This window comes from Andrographis paniculata, unplaced genomic scaffold, assembly GCF_009805555.1.
Source record: "Andrographis paniculata isolate CXL003 unplaced genomic scaffold, ASM980555v1 Contig52END, whole genome shotgun sequence".
In the NCBI taxonomy this organism is placed as follows: Eukaryota; Viridiplantae; Streptophyta; class Magnoliopsida; order Lamiales; family Acanthaceae; genus Andrographis; species Andrographis paniculata.
In genome coordinates, this window is record NW_026137587.1 from 4,181,468 (window position 1) to 4,200,209 (window position 18,742).

Consider the following 18,742-nt stretch of genomic DNA (forward strand, 5'->3'; position numbering starts at 1 on the left):
TTTAAAACAAATCATAAACGAGAAACATATATTTATTAGTTATTTATACAAATAATTTGTATCTATTTATTTTTAAAAATATCTATATATATATATATAAAAGATCACATTTATCTATCATATACAACAAATAAATTATTTTATCTTTCAACATAATAATTATAAATCTAAAATCCTCGAACAACTATGGGTGTGATTGTTTTATGAGATAATTTAATGAGAAATTTTTGTATGTGAGATATGAAAAATTGTATAGAGAATCATATTATATATATATTTGACAAGACACTTTATACTCTCATAATTTTGGAAGTTTTTTTTAAAAATTTCTATATTGTTTTGTTTGGATAATTTATAAAATTGTTATATTTTTAAAAATTATTTTGGATAAAATTATAATTTGTTGGAATAACAAATATATATATATATATAAATTAGGGTTTGATGATATGTCATATGTTGCCTATTTGGACTAGGTTTTAATTTTATATATATTTACCTGAGCAACCATGAAATGTGATAAAAAAGATGCAGAACAAGAATCACACACCGGGCCTCCAGATGTCTCACGCAAATTGGTTGATGCTTTCATTTTGGTTGTTGTTTTGAGTTATTTAATTTGGGTTTTTTTTGTTATACTTTGTATTTGGATTTTCATTTTTTTAAAAAATTTGATTCTTGCCGACTTTTTCAATGGATATAAGAATGTATCTTGAACTACGTAATATCGAGTTTATATTAAATTTGAATTCAAGAATTTCATATTTTACCTATAAAATTAACAATAAGTTTGTTTGCATTATGAGATTAGATTTAAAATTTCAACTATATATATTTTATTTTTTAATATTTTTGGTGTAAGTTTTTTTTTTTTTTTTTTTTGTTATGGCGATAGTGTTAATGTTACCAAAGAACTACCATAAGGAAGATGCATGTTGCATCATATTGTTCTTCAAGTCAGCCTCCGATTTATCCAAATTACATGTACAAGAAGATATATATATATTTGAAAAAATATTCTAATGTCAAATTCATTACCTTGAGTTGAACCAGGTAGGTAATAATTTTATTTTTTTAATGTTGAATTTAGATCATTTGTAAAATTATTTTTTTTTACAGAAAAAAAAATATTTTGAATAGAATTATGATTTGTTGCTATGATATATATATATATATATCTATAGGCTTAGGGTTTGTTGTATTAGATTAAATTTTAATTATATATATAATTCACATGATACAAAAATATACAATTGCAAATCAGTCTATTGCCGAAGATTGTCCATACTGAATCCAACCTTCAATTTTTCTTTCTCTTTCTTTCCTTCGTCTCTTTTTGTGTTCTTTTTCGATTTGTTTTAATTTTTTTTATTCTTACTTCTTCTTTAAATTTGGTAAAGTCTTGAAGATAAAGAAAAAAAATTAAAGAAGAAAAGAAAAAATGAGAGGGAAGAAGAAAGAAAGATGTGTATGACGGCTGCAATTGGAACATAAGAGTGGGTTTAGAGATAATGATCGGGTTGGGTCCAGTGTGTGGTAGGCACGCCAATTTTTATTTTAGATTTTTAATTTTTTATTGAATAAATTGATATTCATATATATATATATATTTATTTCAAATCATTTGAATATTTTTTGCATCATCTTTTCTTGTAATATTATTTTATTGGTTATTATTAATATTTTTTATTATATTTATTGTAGTTAACACTTTTTTTCCTAATATTGCAAATAGGAAGGTGTGTAAAAGTAGAAGCCACAATAACTGTGCATAGAGGCTTCAAAAGGTTAATGGTGTTTTTTTTTTTTTTTTTTTTTTTTTTTTTTTTCATGTATTTGAATATTTTATTATATATTTATCACATATTTTATAATAATAATAATATTTGACATATTTTGTTTAATTTTATAAATTTATTTTTTATTGTATAGAATATATTTTACTTATTATTGATGTTTTATATAGATATATATGTATATATATTATATCATGTCTTATTATTATACTTCATATTTGACCAATATTTTGTTGAATGTATATATTGCTTTTTCTTTTTTCTTTTTTTCTTTCTATTCAATTATTTTATCTTCAAAATTTGTTTTTGAAAAAAAATCAATTTTAGAAATCATCACTAATGTAATTTTTATGTTATGATCATAGTAACAATAATTAAACATTAAGGTCTCTATAGTTACATGCATTACATATAACTTATGCAGTGAAGCAGCTAAAAAAATAATAATGTACATTATGTTTGAGTTTTATTCTTGAGATTTGTTTGTTTATTGTTTTTATTTGAATTTTTATTTTTATTTTTATTTTTTATGTAAGGCCATACGAAATTGTGTTGATAATATAAAAAATAATATTATATGTTTAATGTTAATTTGTGTGAGAGAATAAAATATTATTGGAGAAAATTTATATACTTGAGGATGATTGAGCATTCGGTTTATTGTTTCTATTTATCTTTTAAAAGAATTTCTATCAAGTACCAACAGGCAATATGAGAAAAAAATACAATTAAAAAACACAATTAATTTAATCCAATATTGATAAAAACTTCACGTATTTATAATAAAAACACAATTAATTTAATCCAATTAATTTTTATTTATTATTTTTAACTTACACACATTTAATTTTTTGAGGCTCTTTGTTTGAACTCCTATGTTGAAGGATGTCACTATTTGGCTATAGTTAAATTGATATATATTTTTATTTTTATTTGATTATTTAGTTTTATATTTGTTATATTTTATGTATTTGTTATGATTAAATAGTAAATATTTGTTTTATTTTTTCATGCTTTGTATTTCTTTTCAATATTATTTTTATATATTAAGTATATAAATTTTTTTAAAAATATTGCATATAGTTAAGTTATACTACATATAAATTCAATATTACTATTAATTGATAAAAAAATTCAATAAATTATATTTGTGTTAGTTTAAAGTAATTTAATTTTTTAAATTTGATAATTATGTTACTGTTAATGCAAATTAATGTATTTTTTAAAATATATTAAAATAATAAAAAACTTTAGCAATAGATTTATCTTAAAATTTTAAAATATCAACTAAAATATTAATATACCAATTATACATGAAAATTTAAAAATATTTACGGTTTTTATATTATTAAAGACAAATAAAATATACTATTATGTGAAAATTAAAATTAAAATTTATTATATTATGATTTATTTTCTATCTCTTAAGCTTTTTATATATTGATTTATGCATATAATTTATTTTTTATTTTTTTTTATGAATCGATTTAAAATACTCTCATATCTAAGTTTAAACATATACTATAATATATTATTATTAAAAGAAAATTTATTATTTATAATTTAAAATTAAATTAAATATTATACTTAATAATTTGTAATATACTAATATGGATTATATGCTAGTATAAACATAATAAATACGTGTAATATATTAATATTTTAAATAAACTTGTATTTTTATTATTTTTTTTTGTTAAAAGAATGAATCCTATAATTTCAAAATTCTTATTTGTAAATTTCAAACCAAAAATTCACACAGGGTGTGGTTATTTGAAGGGTTTTTCTTTATTATTTTTTTAATAAGTGGTATTATTAGTAATTTATAATAAAAATTAATATATATAATTAAAAAAATTATAATATATTTAAATATTTTAAAAAATATATTTCAATAAAATATATACAACAGGAATATAATTTTATATAGAATAAACTTTTATAAAGTATAAAATACTCCATTTGTCATTTGTATTTTTCTTTTTGAATTGTCATAAAAAATATTCTTATTTCCTTTTAAATAAAAAATCATTATATTTTTGTATTTTTTTTACTATATAAGAAAAAAAAGTAACAATTATTAGTCATTTTTATTAAATCTCATATCCGGTCAAATGAGCACGCGTTTAACGGATGGAGTATTTATTTATAATTAACCTAAACTAATTTTATAAAAGAGTTTCAAATATAGATAAAAATATTTGTTTATTAAAAAGAAATAAAAATAAAAATGAATATAATTTTTTAAGTATATGTTAGAGTGATTAATTATTATAAATTAAATTATTTACACATGACATATTTAATTTTAAGATAAATTACATAAAATATATTTATGTTTTATTGTAAGCATATACAATACCTTAATTTTTTATTTTTTTATTATTTTTTTTTGTGAAATATTTTGTATTATATTAAAGTAAGGACAAAATACTTATGTTGTTATTCATAAATCCGCATCTAATTATGCAATTATTATACAAATAAATTTGATAAAATATTTAAGGAAAAAGAAAAAATTAATCAATCTTTAGTTTTTATAATTTGTAAAATAAAAACGAACCATGACTTAATTTTTTTGAAAAGCATGCCACAGATTTATTTGATTGTAGTTTGAAATGAGACGTTAATATAATATTTTGTAAAAAAAAAAAGTATATTTTTATTAAAAACTGTTTTAATGTTAAGTGAATATAATTGATTTTAATTTGAAATTATAAAATAACACATCTGTAATAAAAAAAATAAAAAATAAAAATTCCAGTTTTAAAAGTTTAAAATTTTCTAATAATAATAAAAACTGATATTTAATATAATGATTTATTTGGGAAAATAAATATTTTATTGTATAATTTTTAAAAAATAATGTCAAAAGTTCTAAACCGTCTTGATTTTTATAAATTATAAATGTTCTTTAAACAATAATTATGTAGAAAATATATAGAAATGCTAAAATAATTGAAAATAAACTTTCAAAGGGAGAGCAGCCAGGCTTGATGACTTGTTCCATCTGAGCCGTCCATTTTCTGCTTGAAAATCTGGACCGTCGATATGTTCGACCGGTCCTCTTCGCCACACGCTTCTCGATTGGTAATCACTCTCTCAGTTACGGAGAGATTCATTTGAGAGTCTGGGCTTCTTCAAGCATTTCCACTTTTTGTTCTTGAATCTTCAAGGCGAACAGAATGAGTAAGCTTTCTATATGTGTTTCTCTGATCTTTTAGTTTAGTTTATGTGTTGTGTATTTTTCTTATCTTTCGACGGCGTGGCTTGATTTTTGTCTGGGTTTAAGAATTGGTTTTTGTGATTACGAACAGTGACGATTCACCTGCTAGGGTTTTGGAGTGCAATTCGGTGTTGGATTTTTGTTGGAACTAACTGTGTATGGTTGAATTTCAGGATTTGTGAAGTTCAACAGATTTATTGCTCAATTTATTCGCCCAAGTGTGGTGAATGAGCCTGGGATTGCCGCTGCCGAAATTAAGGTGTTGTAATTCACTTTTACGTTAAAGCAATTCAATTTTGGTTGCTTGATGGACCGGAAAGATAAGCGCGACTTAAGTCATTTCTAGGTTAAATTAAGACAAATGTCCCCTTTTTGCGGATAGAGCTGAGAGTTCGTTCTTATTTCTAAATTAACAAACTCAAACTAAAACTTATTAAAATGAGAGTTCTGAAAGATGATTAGTGTATATATATATATGTATGTATATGTTTATTAACATTATATGTATGTATAACACTATATTTACAGGCTTCTATTTCAATTTATACCGAGTAACGATATTTTCTTGGTGGCTTGATTTTGAATCTTCTAAGCATCTTTAAGAATGTTATTATGAAATTTAAGTCCTGAATTGAAGGGTGCATTAAAGCCTTCCACTTTTTATGATATGCTTCTATGTGTTTGGTAGAATTAACTTGCAAGGAGCATGGAAATAAAACTGTGAAATTTTAGTTTAGCTATTGCCTGATTGGAAGCATCCTTATCGAATTGCATAAAAATTATTTGGATATTTGGTTATGATGAAAGAAGACATAGAACACACAACATAAACACATTATATGCTGTCTCCTTCACCCATAATACAGTATATGTGTATGGGTGCGCTTTTCTTGTCATCCATCTTAGTTCGTAGTTTGAATCTTCAAATAGCTGCTTCCAATGGCTTTTAAAATTTAGAGGCTGTTGTAACTTAACTGTCACAGGTGAACAAGTGAAAATCGTTAACAAAGACAAAGCTATCTTGGTTTGCTTGCTTGTATTTATGTATCTGTAGAAGGTTGTCGCCATGTTTTACCTGATTGAAAAGTAAATTCTACAGTTCCAAAGTCTAATTATTTAACTTAATATTCAAGTAAAAAGCCTCTTGTTCTGATTGATTAAGTTGCTGCTAGAATCAAATATCCTCGCAAAAATGTGCAATTACAAAGCTTTGATACCTTAAAGATTTCAGCGTGGGGATCTCACCCCTTTCTTAACGTTACTTTCAACCTATCTTTCAGTCTTTGCCTAAACTTCTCCCAAAGCATGGCCAGGAAAGATATGGTTCTACTGGCTCGGAATTCCTCCGGACATTTTTATTTTCTGCTGCTGGAGCATCAGGGCTTCTGAGCTGTACAGCAATCGCTTATGCATCTGACGAGGCTGAGCATGGATTAGAGTCCCCTAACTACCCATGGCCTCACAAAGGGATCCTTAATTCCTATGACCATGCTTCGTAAGTATAATGAATCCTTTCCCGATTGTAGGGCAGTTTTGTTTGTAATATTGAACTTTGTTACAATAATTTTTTCTAGCTCGTATAGTGGGTTACAAAATGTCGACCTTCATTTTCATGCACTAGCTCTATACTAATTTGTCTTAAGATTGCTGATTATTATTTAATGCTACGATGCAACTTTTACTTACTACCTCATTTCTGCATTCAGGATTCGTCGTGGCCACCAGGTTTATCAACAAGTTTGTGCATCATGCCACTCAATGTCACTCATTTCTTATCGTGATCTTGTTGGGGTGGCGTACACAGAAGAAGAAACTAAAGCCATGGCTGCAGAGATTGAAGTAAGTGATGGGCCAAACGACGAGGGCGAGATGTATACCCGTCCAGGAAAGCTGAGCGACCGATTCCCTGAACCTTATGCAAATGAACAAGCTGCTAGGTTTGCAAATGGAGGAGCATATCCTCCTGATTTAAGCCTTATAACAAAGGTAGTCTCGAACTTGTAAATTCAGAATATCAAATTATATATCTTCAATTGTTAACAATTTTTTCTCTCAGGCCCGCCATAACGGTCAGAATTATGTTTTTGCTCTTCTAACTGGCTACCGTGATCCCCCTGCTGGAGTCACGGTAATTTCTATCTTTTGTTATCCAAGTTAATCATCGGTATAAATGTTGCGCTGAAGTAAACTGATTAATTGCATATTTGAATAATATATAACAGATTAGAGACGGGCTTCACTATAATCCTTACTTCCCCGGTGGAGCAATTGCCATGCCTAAAATGCTTAATGACGGTGCTGTGGAGTATGAAGATGGCACCCCAGCAACAGAAGCACAGGTATCAAGTTCTTCGGTTGTCTTCTGAATCGTGACTTAATACAAGTGATAATAATTAATACTTTCTCCGTCCCAAACACCCTGCAACATTTCCTTTTTTGTTTGTCCCAAACTCACTGCAACATTTCCAAATTTAGAAATAATTAATAATATTTTTATACATATATTAATATACACTTCACTTTATCCCATCACATCACTCAAATAAAAAAAACAAATAATAATTTTTTTCTCCAATCACATCACTTAATATCCAAATTATCTCAAATTACCATATTTAAGACTCCCACCTAAATTTCCGTACCAAATACAAATGTTGCACGGTGTTTGGGACGGAGGGAGTACATGCGTGCATACGATGTATCTTTAAACATTATTATCTTCGCTGTACAGATGGGCAAAGATGTTGTAAGCTTTTTGTCGTGGGCTGCCGAACCCGAAATGGAAGAGCGAAAACTGGTACATTTTCTCTACTCCCACACACCTCTACACAACGGATTTTGATGCTTTTACATTATGATTTTATTTTACTTATTGAATATGAAGGTCACTTTGTGATTTTACAGTCATTAATTCCTACATCATCTATTTTGTTTAGAAAATGTGTGTTTGTTTGTGTTCACTTTTTTTTCTTTTTTTTTTTTGTCTGTCACCTAAAAATATTTTCATTTTCATATTTAGTAAAGAATTATACTACTTTTTGTATTTCTTTTATTACAAAAGGCAAAAAGTACACACTGTATTAAAACCCGTGCCCAGAAGTTTGAGCACATTTTTTTTGTGACGAAGGCAGTATAAAATAAATGTTGGATGCTACTCCCTCCGTCCCAAAATAATAGAAAATTGACATGAGAATTAAAGAATAATAGTATTATATTGATAATGGATGTAAAAGTGTTTCTAGAAGACCAAAATACCCTTATTTCGTGTAATTATTGTGAAAAAGTGGAGATAGTTTTGTAAAAAAGTGGGAAGTTAGTTACCAAAAATGGAAATTGGACTATTGTTTTGGGGACCGAAGAAAATGGTAAAATAAGACTATTGTTTTGACACCTAGGGAGTATAATTCATGAGAGGGGAAATATTTTACTGTCAATTTCATAATGCTAGAACAACATCGAAAAAACACAAACACACATATTTACTAGATATAGAATAATGAAGTCTAAGAAATGGGTTTTTAGCCGAGGAATCCCAAGATACAAATGAATGTGTTGAAATTATGTTGTCATTTTTTCGGTACTTTTTCTATCTTTTGGCAAGACGTATGTGTCTAATATTTTGCACGGATGGATGGCAGATGGGATTCAAATGGATATTAGTTTTGTCGCTGGCGCTACTTCAAGCCGGGTATTACCGGCGGTTGAAGTGGTCGGTGTTCAAGTCCCGGAAGTTGGTGCTGGATGTAGTCAATTGAGTGAATGACACCTTAAAGGTATGGTATTATTCCCATCCCATATGTTAAACGTGAGAAATTATGTATAAGATGATGATACCTGAGGATAATCCTTTTGTATGCACTATGCATGCATGTTAATGTTACTACTTATTGTATTGTACGATGATGTTTCTTGTGTGATGTTGAGTTGTGGAAACAAATAAGGTATGATGAATGGATGGCTCGATGTTATATTGTTGTTGTTTTGTGTATATTTCTATTATTATTATTATTATTATTATTATTATTAAAAATATTAGGAATGACAATGAGTCGGATAAATTTGAGATCCAACTTGGATTGTATTCGACCCATTTATTTGGGTTTGAGTTCAATTATTTGGATATTATATTTGATATTAAATTTGTGTATATACATATATGGTTGTGATTAGTCTCTTGTAATGTGTACACTTCACAACTAAACTAGATCTTATCAAAATTGAATTTTTATAAATTAATTAAATTATAAAGAAGAAGAAGTAATGTGGTGGAGTGTAAGTGTTACCGCCCATGTGAGGCTAAAATTGGAAAATTACTTCAATTTAATTAATTGGTACAAATAATGGATATATTTAATGCATAATCATGTGCACTAATACGGATACCCAAAAAAACTCATTTAAATATTTTTATTGTACTTATTGATATAATTATTTATTGGTTTCGATCTTTAAATATATATATATATATATTCTGCTATTGATTTTTAATATGGGAGCCCAATTTACTAGTTATTAAGGCCCATCCCATTTTGATCTTTGACTTACTAAAAATATTTGGTTGTGAGTTTAATTATAACTTTTCTTAAGGGAAAAATTACTTGTAAAATATTGAAACTATTGCATATTTTTATTACAAACAGCATATATTGTTTGTTGCTTTTAATAAAGATATACTACGTAAGAATATGTCACGTGCTAGGATCAACTGTCATATGTTGTGTTGTATTTGTATTATATTAATATAAATTATGTGTTGTACTTAATATTATTGTGTGTTGTTTTACTTGATCATTTTTTTCAGTAAAAATATCAACTTGAATATTTCTTTTTTCTTTTTTCTTTATAATATTAAATTAAATTTTTTTAGTTATTTATAATATTATATCAATGTCTATTTTTAAGATAAAACACTTATAATTTTTTATTTTTATCTCTATTTTAAATAAATAAATATTTTTTTATATAAATTTACATTTTCTTATTTTATATAAATAAATTTATAGTAATCATATATGAATATATGTATCATGTTGTGTATTATATAAAATTAAAAATAACATTTATATTGCATGGACTTTAATTATAGATTCTTAATCATTCAAAATTTATTTTTAGTTATATATATTACATTATAATTCAATTTCCAATTAATAAACGATAAATAAGACGTCCTAAATTAATTATAAACTTAAAACACGCAGCAACGAAAACGCATGGGGTTGTATGATTTTTTTTTTAATATTTTATATTGAATTATTAATTTTTTAAATAAATAAAATATATATTATATTGTATTAATATATTTATATATTACATTTTTATAATATTTATAGGAAATCACTTTGGTTAACAAACCTAATATTTTAATATAATATTCATTCGTCTCATAAGAATAGTCTAATTTGAGTAAGTTCAATCCGTGAGCTATTTGAATATTAATAATTATATTTAAATATAAAAAAATATAATATAAAAATATTTTTAATGTTAAATATAACAACGCAAAAGATAATACTAATATAAACTTATTAAGTGAATAAAAGAAATATTATATCTTAATTTATTACAAAAATCCCAAAAACCTTATTGAAATGGGACAAAAGATTATTAATTTCAATTTTGGTAACAAAACAAACATAATACTCCATTCCTCTAAGAATCTGATTGCACTCAAATACAGCAATACTCATCTCAGCTGATTCCAGAAAACTCTAATTTAAAAAAAATCAAAAATAATATTATTAAACGAAATTCCAATTTTGCCCTCACCGGCCCGACAGATCGGAGGCGAGCCGGGAGGCGATCGCCGAGTGGTACATGACGTCATGGAAATTGTAGGTCTGGATCGTCTTCCGCCGCAGCTCCTTAGCCTTCTCCTCCGTCAAGCAACCCCGGTACTGCTTCTTACCGCCCACGACCCGACCCGATTCCTCCTGATAATCCAGATCCGGTTCGATCCGGGCATTGCCGTTCACATAGTCGGGTTCCGAGGACCAGCCGAAGACCGGCGCCCACCAGCTGCTCCGCTGGGCTGCCGGCGGACTTTTCCGGCTACGAGATGCGGCGGCGGGGACGATCGGCGTGGGGAATGCGGAAAATGCGGCCGCCATTGATGAAATTGATGAGCGGATTGGATTGTTAGGGTTTGCTTGTGTCGATGGATTTGGGGACTGACGGAGAAAGGAAGGATTTAATAAAAGTAGAATTTGTTACTAAGGACGCGGAAATGGATAGGGAGTTTGAATACGTCGTGTTAAATAATAATAATAAAAATAATAATAATTTGTCCACCAAATATAATTTTAATAAATATAATATTATATTAATTAAGTATAAAATAAAGTATTTTAAAAATATATATAAATTAATTAATAAAATATTTTTTAATAATTATAATAATTATGATATTTTTATAAATAAATTTCATAGTAAAAACTAAATTAAAATTTACATAAAAAATTATTTATAATAAATAAATAAATAAATAAATATATATATAAAAGAACATAAATTGAGGTATTGTTTATTTATTAATGGGTCGCCAACTTTTCTCTTTGGCATTGTTTTCGTAGGCACTGAAAACGACGTCGGTTTTGATCCGTATGAGATGACGTGGCACCGAGTCAGCTCCGATAAAAATTTCTCAGCACTACATTTTGAAAATGACGTAATATAGGATTTCTTTGAAGTTTGTTTGAAATTAATAATTTAATTGTTGTTTTTATTTAAATATTTTTTGTGTTCTAATCTAAAGTATATTTTTTTAAATTTTTTATTTGTTTTATTTAAAATTATTTATTTTTTTATTATAATAAAATTAATTATATATAAATATTAAAATATTTTTAATTTATAAATGTACAATTAACTTATATATAAAATTTAAAAATTAAAATATTAAAATATTTTAAAATATATTAATTAATAAAGTATTATTATTTTTAATTTATTATAAAGATTTTAACAAATACTTAAATGAAACGAACAAAATATTTTTTTTTAATGTAATACTCTCTTCGTTCCTTATTAATCTATCAATTTTTTTATTTTGGTATGTCTCATAACAAAGTATCCATTTTATTTTTTTTTAGTAATTGTAATATTTACCTAACATTACAAATACTCTTCCAATTTACAATATATTATACAAATGTCATTATTTTTTATCATACAATAAACAAATGAATATATAGATATGGTACAGAGGAAGTATATTATAATAAAATATATGATAATTTCTTTTAAAAAAACGTACATATTTGAATTTGAAACTTAAGTTAAACAATTCATAAACAAATTAGTTATATAAAAAAAAATTGATTTTTAGGTTGATATGTTTATTTTGCCTGAAGTATAAAATCTTGTTTCCGTAATATAAAAAATAATAATATTATATATTGAATTACTTTTGTAAGAGAAAATAAAATATAAATATTATATGTATTAAAATTTATGCAAAAAAAAAATAAAAATTGATTGGCTAACAAACCTTTTTATCAAAATGAATTACAATCAATTGGTGTGCTTATTTTGTGGATTAAGAGTATTTGTTTTATAAAATAGTTTGAATGAGTTTTTTTTTTATGAAATATATAAAATTATATAGGTAATATAAACATAATTAATGTGTATAGTATATTAATTTAATTTTTTTTAAAAAAATATGTTAATTTTTTTTCATAAAAAGAATACACATGTATTTTTATTTTTACTTTATAAAATTTTTATCAATATAAAATAATTAAATGAATACACCCAATGATCCAATACAATCAATACATATCTCATGTTATAAAAAATAAAATTATTTAGATATTATTAATATAATATAATATAATATAATATAATATATGGTGATTAAAATAAATAATAACTTGTTCATTCATCCATCCAAAGAAAAAAATATTAATACATATTTTTTCGATTAATATTATAAAAAATTTATTATATCTATAATTCACGCAATAAAAAAATAAAAAATTCGATATAAAATATATTTTTTTATATTATAAACATTTTTTTAAAAATTTGTGTATACTTTTAGACGTATTTTTTATTTTAATAAATAATATTCTTTTTCTCTTAATTTATTTTTTTTTTTTTTCCGTTTGTCTCACTTAAAATTATTATTCCTTTTGTCATACAAATGCATTTCCATTTGATTGGACACAAATTTTAATAAAAATAAGTAATAATTGTTACATTTTCTTTTTTATGAAAAAAAAATTATAAAAATATAATATTTTTTTATTTAAAAAGAAAATAAGATTACTTTTTTTTATGACAAAGTGAACGTAAATTTGAATTACTAATGAAGTACTTTCTAAGTATAATAAAAATAATTATATATAAATACCAAAATATTCTTATTTTTTTTAAAAAAAATATTTTTTTATTTATTTGTAAAAAAATATATATCAAAATTATCTTATAATTTAAATCATCAATTAAATAATATTATTATTTTTTAAATCTACTACCAAAAAAATAAATGGTACGTCGTTGACTATTTGTTGAATTTTTTTGTTCTACCACACGAAACAATTGATTTTCATTCTGAAATTAATTCAATTTATTTGTAATTTTACTTTCTATTATCATTTTTCTAAAATTTTTATTTGTTATGATAGTATATTATAAAAGTTTGTTTAGAGATTTTGATTTAAATAATAAAAAATTGAATTTAAAAAATTATTTGATATTTCATTAACAAAATTGAAATAATATTTCTTAAAATATAAAATTAATTTTTTAATATAACATAAAAGCAAAATTTAGTATTTAACTTAATATTTATAAATATATATTTTTTTTTATAAATAATAAAAATAAAAATAAATCACTCAAACAATCACACTGAAACTAGATATATAGATCATAAAGAAACACAACTTTAAATTTAGGAAACTTAAATTTGTGTTTGTTCCAAAATTTGAATTTTGAATTGGGATTTGAACCGTAAAAATTTTGAATAAATGTTGATGTGATGTTTTAATGTAAAATTAATTTTAAAAATAATATAAAAAATGAAAAATAGGTGTTTGATATGATATTTCGTAAGGATAAAATTTGAATGAATAGTGGATTTTTGGCAAAATACCTCAAACAAACACACCCTAAGATCACTTGTTAATATGCCCAAAGATGAGGGGGTTTTCTGCAAAAACACCAGGCACTGTGTATGTGATATTCTGCACATAATAAATAGGCAAGGGGTTGATCAATGGCTGCTTGCGCCTAGCCCTGTAGAGACGATACTCTGTACCTATGGAGTCTCCATTTTTTGCTTAGAAGTTAATCGTTTCTCCCGATTATCGCACAATTGATTAATAAAATTGTTCTTTTGGGGTTAGGAGGTGCGGATCCGTGCTGAATTCGAAGCGATTGCAAAAATCGCTGCTCCCGAATATTAGGGTTTCCCACCTGTGTTCATTGCCGCCGCTATCGATACATACATCAATATATACTACTTCTGTTATTAATAAATTTCTGATCTGTAGAGATTTCGTGTAATTTTGATCATACCTCACAGAAGGAAGATCATTTCTTCTGTTATTTTTATATATTGGAAATCGGTCGTTTTCGGTTTTTTGTCCGTCCGGCAATTGGGCGTTTTTTTTGGTGTCAATTGTTGTGGAGTGGGATCGAGGACTAAGGTTTCCTTGGCTGTTAATCTGAAAAAAAAAAAGAAAAAAAAAAAATTGTTTGTGATTTAGTGAAGGGGGTGTTTGTTGCGGTTGTGCTAAGGCATTTGTGAGTATGGATAAGAAGAAGGCTGTGGTTCCATTGGTTTGCCATGGGCATTCACGTCCAGTTGTTGATTTGTTCTACAGCCCTATTACTCCTGATGGCTTCTTCCTCGTTAGCGCGAGCAAGGGTAATAATGCTTTGTAATGTTGCTATGCCAGTGGTGATGTTAGTTGTTTTGATGATATTGTTTGCTTCACATATTCATAATTGCAAGCATTTTGATCAGAGTTTTAAGTTTGATGTTCTGATGTAGTTGTTTTATTCGTTGTAGTTAGATGATGTGTATGTGACTGAAAATGTGTCTATGGGGTTTGGAGACTTGGTCAATATCTGAAGACATAAAAATGCTTTCAACACCTTAAAACTTTAGTTCCAGGCAATGTGATTTTTTTCAGTTTTCGATTTATCGGGATGCTTGGGAGTTGGGAGGGGTAGAGTGTCGCCATCTTTGACGTTGGTGTTAGCTTTGAAATTTGAAAAAGGTGCTGTGATAAGTAATCTTAGTTGTTATACAAGTATGATGGTGGAAGATGGTTTAATCTCGAGCAACTTATGTATATTTTCGAATGGTGGTGCTGCGAAAGAATACTGGTAGGTAGATATAAATATTATGTGATGAAGGTGATTATTGACTGCACATACTTACATTTTGCTCCATGGCGCCATTTGATATTGCAACAGCACACTATTTAGTTTTATTTATTAGGGTAAAATGGTTAATTAGAATTAATTAGGGTGTGACCGGTGTGTGCTGTTTTGTATTTCTTTTGTTTGTTTGTTTCCTTAGTTAAATAAGGATATGGAAAGTTCTAGTTTATAGTACTTCTAAGTTTCTCTGGCATCCGTCTTCCCGTTTTTTTCCTATCTTGTTTTTTTTGTCTCTCAGAGGGGTCTTCTGCCAGGTAAGGTGGCCTGCAGCCGTATTTCGATTTTTTTTTTAGTTTGGGGTATGTGTAAGATCTTCATAACCTGTTTTATACTTTTATTTCCTTTTATACTTATGTCTTATATTTTATAGTGTGCGTATTGAAGTTAATCTTGTTCGATCTTATACTTACTATGTTTTATACAATACATCCAGACTGGCGCCAACAAGTTTATTTTTTTATTTTTTTATTCTCAATTAGTATATCAAAGTTACTTTTTAAGTTTTATGTGTTACACATTTTCTTACTTATAAGATGCTTAAATGATTATTTTTTATTATTGACTGTTTTCTTTCTCGCATTGAATTTTAGAACCAATTCAATGGTGGCTTTCCATGTGCCACTGATTGGAAACACAGATTTCAAACTCTCTAAACACTAGTTAGTTCTTGCAAGCATGATGTGGATGTGTATGACACTTGTCTTTCACAAAGTAATGTATTGGTTGTTCAGGGTTTATATTGAGTTGATAGCAACTTTAGTCTTATTCTGGGTTCGCCGTTCTATGTTTTTCTAAATTGTTTGTGTTTGATATGTATAGTCATGTCAAAAGTTTATGATGAAACTCGATTCTCTACGGTAGTAATGGATTGTTAGTTCCTGATGTATACTCTTCTCAATTTCAAAAAAGTTAAAATTTTAATCAAAAAGATGCTTAAGCCAAGTCTTTATTTGCATTTACATCCCTTTGCAGACTCGACACCAATGTTGAGAAATGGAGAGACTGGAGATTGGATTGGAACCTTTCAAGGGCATAAAGGTGCGGTGTGGAGTTGTTGCTTGGATAAACATGCACTGCATGCCGCGTCTGCGTCTGCTGATTTTTCTGCGTATGTGATCCATTCTATGTCTTTTCTGTTATTTTTCTGATTAAACAACGAAAGTGACATTAATCATTGCAGGAAATTATGGGATGCATTAACTGGGGACGAGTTGCATTCATTTGAACACAAGCACATAGTTCGATCTTGTGCTTTTTCAGAGGTATATTATACCAATGCCTCATCATCGTACCGTTAACTATTCCATTGATGCCTTATACTCCTTGTATATGCCTGTTAAACTTTCCTCACAATGTTTCATAAAAGATTTTTACGATAGATGTTATTCCATCAACTTGCAGGATACTCACCTGCTGTTAACAGGAGGAATGGAAAAACTACTCCGCATATATGATTTAAACCGGCCCGATGCACCTCCAAGGGAAGTTGAAAAATCTCCTGGTTCGGTTAGAACTCTTGCCTGGCTCCACAGCGATCAAACAATCTTAGGCTCTTGTACCGACACGGGTGGGGTGAGGTACGTCGCAACTGCAAAGAAATTAACATCATATCCTTTGTTGTATTTACACTTATAAGCAACGCCTGATTCCGATTTCGACAGGTTATGGGACGTGAGAACCGGCACAATCGTCCGTACCCTAGAGACAAAGTCTTCTGTAACCAGCACTGAAGTGAGTCGAGACGGCCGTTACATAACGACTGCTGACGGGAAAAGCGTTAAGTTTTGGGACGCAAATCAGTATGTCTTCTACTTGCAATCAAATACTAATATGCTATCAAAGAAACCATTTTTGTTACTTCAGCATATGCTTAATAATTCTTTTTTCAAATAATTCTTCGAACAGTTTTGGATTGGTGAAAAGCTACGACATGCCCTGCATTGTGGAATCGGCGTCGCTGGAGCCCAAGAACGGCGACAAGTTCATCGCCGGTGGAGAAGACATGTGGGTTCATGTCTACGATTTCCACACCGGAGCAGAAGTTGGTTAGTTGACTCCGGCCATTGCTTCTGCCGAGCTATTTTTTCGGACAATTTTTAATGCTTTTTTCCCGGGCGGGCGTCTTGCAGGTTGCAACAAGGGACACCATGGTCCAGTGCACTGTGTGAGGTTCTCGCCGGGAGGTGAATCCTACGCCTCGGGATCTGAAGATGGGACCATCAGAATATGGCAGATGGGCCCCCCGGTGAAAGATCCGGAGACTTCTAGAGGTGGGGGGCCTACTACTACTATTCCTACTCCTATTGAGAACGTTAAAGCGGTGGCGGATGAGGTTGCTCGGCAGATTGGAAATGTCCGTATTGGCGGAGAAGACAAGATCACAACCAAGGCTGCGTAATATAGGTAAACAAAACGAGGTTTCTTGGTGCCACCCCTTGTGTTTTTGGCTGAAGTTTTTGACTGGACTGGCTCGCGGTCGGTCGGGTTGGTTGTAATGGAACGATGACCGGAGAGGTGAATTGTGTTTGTCCCTTTGTGATAACATAAGAAAGAAAGATGAGAGTTGATGAATCCCTTGTTTTATGTTGGGTCATTTTGGTGCTGCATCATCATCGTCATTTTGCTTTGGTTCTATTTTGTGTTGCAAAATTATGCTTGGAAGGAAAGGGAAGATCCGTTCAGTGGTATTTTACTGTGTTGCTTTGATCTCGCCACCCAGCACATATAATAATATAATGTACATTACAATATGTAATGATATAATTTTGTAGCTGAAGTATATTTTTATCAAAAAACTCGGTACAGAGTAACTATATTAATTCAAAATTTCTATTATTTTATTTTACTTATTTATTTATTTATTTTGATTGGAATGCACATCTCAAATTATATTTTATTGGTTAAAGGAATTTTGGCTTGGCTGGTACTTCTTTTTCACGAACTAATATCTTAATTATTATTTTTTTTCTTTTATTTTTATATGCAAAATTCATTATTTTACTCTTACTTTATTTATATTTTTGTCTGTACACAAGATAAAAGGACAAATTTGTCTACTAATAATTGAAAAAAATAGTTACTTAAAAAAAAAAAGTGTAAATATAAATGAGGACAATAGAAAATACACTGAGAGGGTGTACATTATTTATTTATTTGACAATTTTGGGTTCCACGGCTTTTATTTTTTTATGTTTTGTGAATTAATTGATCAAGATCTTGGATAATAAATTATTTATTTGACAAATTTGGGCTTTGATTTTTATATAATTAGTGAATCAAACCGATCGAGACCGTCTTGAATAATGTTGGTTGGAATATATTT

At 27.7% G+C, this 18,742-nt stretch overlaps 3 protein-coding genes across 3 annotated transcripts; 2 read left to right on the forward strand and 1 right to left on the reverse strand.

Moving 5' to 3' along the window:
• The first annotated feature begins 4,824 nt into the window (after positions 1 to 4,824).
• Positions 4,825 to 8,997, forward strand: LOC127254883 (cytochrome c1-2, heme protein, mitochondrial-like). The gene is made up of 8 exons (XM_051280213.1): positions 4,825 to 4,985; positions 5,196 to 5,281; positions 6,303 to 6,517; positions 6,729 to 7,008; positions 7,079 to 7,150; positions 7,245 to 7,361; positions 7,754 to 7,819; positions 8,661 to 8,997. Exons 1-8 carry the CDS (start codon positions 4,982 to 4,984, stop codon positions 8,775 to 8,777), a joined length of 957 nt encoding a protein of 318 aa, XP_051136170.1. The 5' UTR covers positions 4,825 to 4,981; the 3' UTR covers positions 8,778 to 8,997.
• A 1,604-nt stretch (positions 8,998 to 10,601) lies between these two features.
• On the reverse strand, positions 10,602 to 11,282 carry LOC127254720 (uncharacterized). The gene has a single exon (XM_051279972.1). It carries the CDS (start codon positions 11,130 to 11,132, stop codon positions 10,788 to 10,790), a length of 345 nt encoding a protein of 114 aa, XP_051135929.1. The 5' UTR covers positions 11,133 to 11,282; the 3' UTR covers positions 10,602 to 10,787.
• A 2,964-nt stretch (positions 11,283 to 14,246) lies between these two features.
• LOC127254753 (uncharacterized) lies at positions 14,247 to 18,107 on the forward strand. Its single transcript, XM_051280021.1, has 7 exons — positions 14,247 to 14,899; positions 16,393 to 16,528; positions 16,601 to 16,682; positions 16,822 to 16,997; positions 17,082 to 17,219; positions 17,326 to 17,465; positions 17,550 to 18,107. The coding sequence occupies exons 1-7, from the start codon at positions 14,782 to 14,784 to the stop codon at positions 17,816 to 17,818; spliced, it is 1,059 nt and encodes a 352-aa protein (XP_051135978.1). The 5' UTR covers positions 14,247 to 14,781; the 3' UTR covers positions 17,819 to 18,107.
• The last annotated feature ends 635 nt before the right edge of the window (positions 18,108 to 18,742 follow it).

Coding starts and splice junctions, on each gene's coding strand:
- LOC127254883 (XM_051280213.1), top strand. Junction 7,151..7,244: donor ATCCCCCTGCTGGAGTCACG/GTAATTTCTATC, acceptor AATATATAACAG/ATTAGAGACGGGCTTCACTA. Junction 7,362..7,753: donor CCCCAGCAACAGAAGCACAG/GTATCAAGTTCT, acceptor TTCGCTGTACAG/ATGGGCAAAGATGTTGTAAG.
- LOC127254753 (XM_051280021.1), top strand. CDS start 14,782: ATGGATAAGAAGAAGGCTGTGGTTCCATTGGTTTGCCATGGGCATTCA. Junction 16,529..16,600: donor GCGTCTGCTGATTTTTCTGC/GTATGTGATCCA, acceptor TAATCATTGCAG/GAAATTATGGGATGCATTAA. Junction 17,220..17,325: donor AAGTTTTGGGACGCAAATCA/GTATGTCTTCTA, acceptor TTCTTCGAACAG/TTTTGGATTGGTGAAAAGCT.
- LOC127254720 (XM_051279972.1), bottom strand. CDS start 11,132: ATGGCGGCCGCATTTTCCGCATTCCCCACGCCGATCGTCCCCGCCGCC.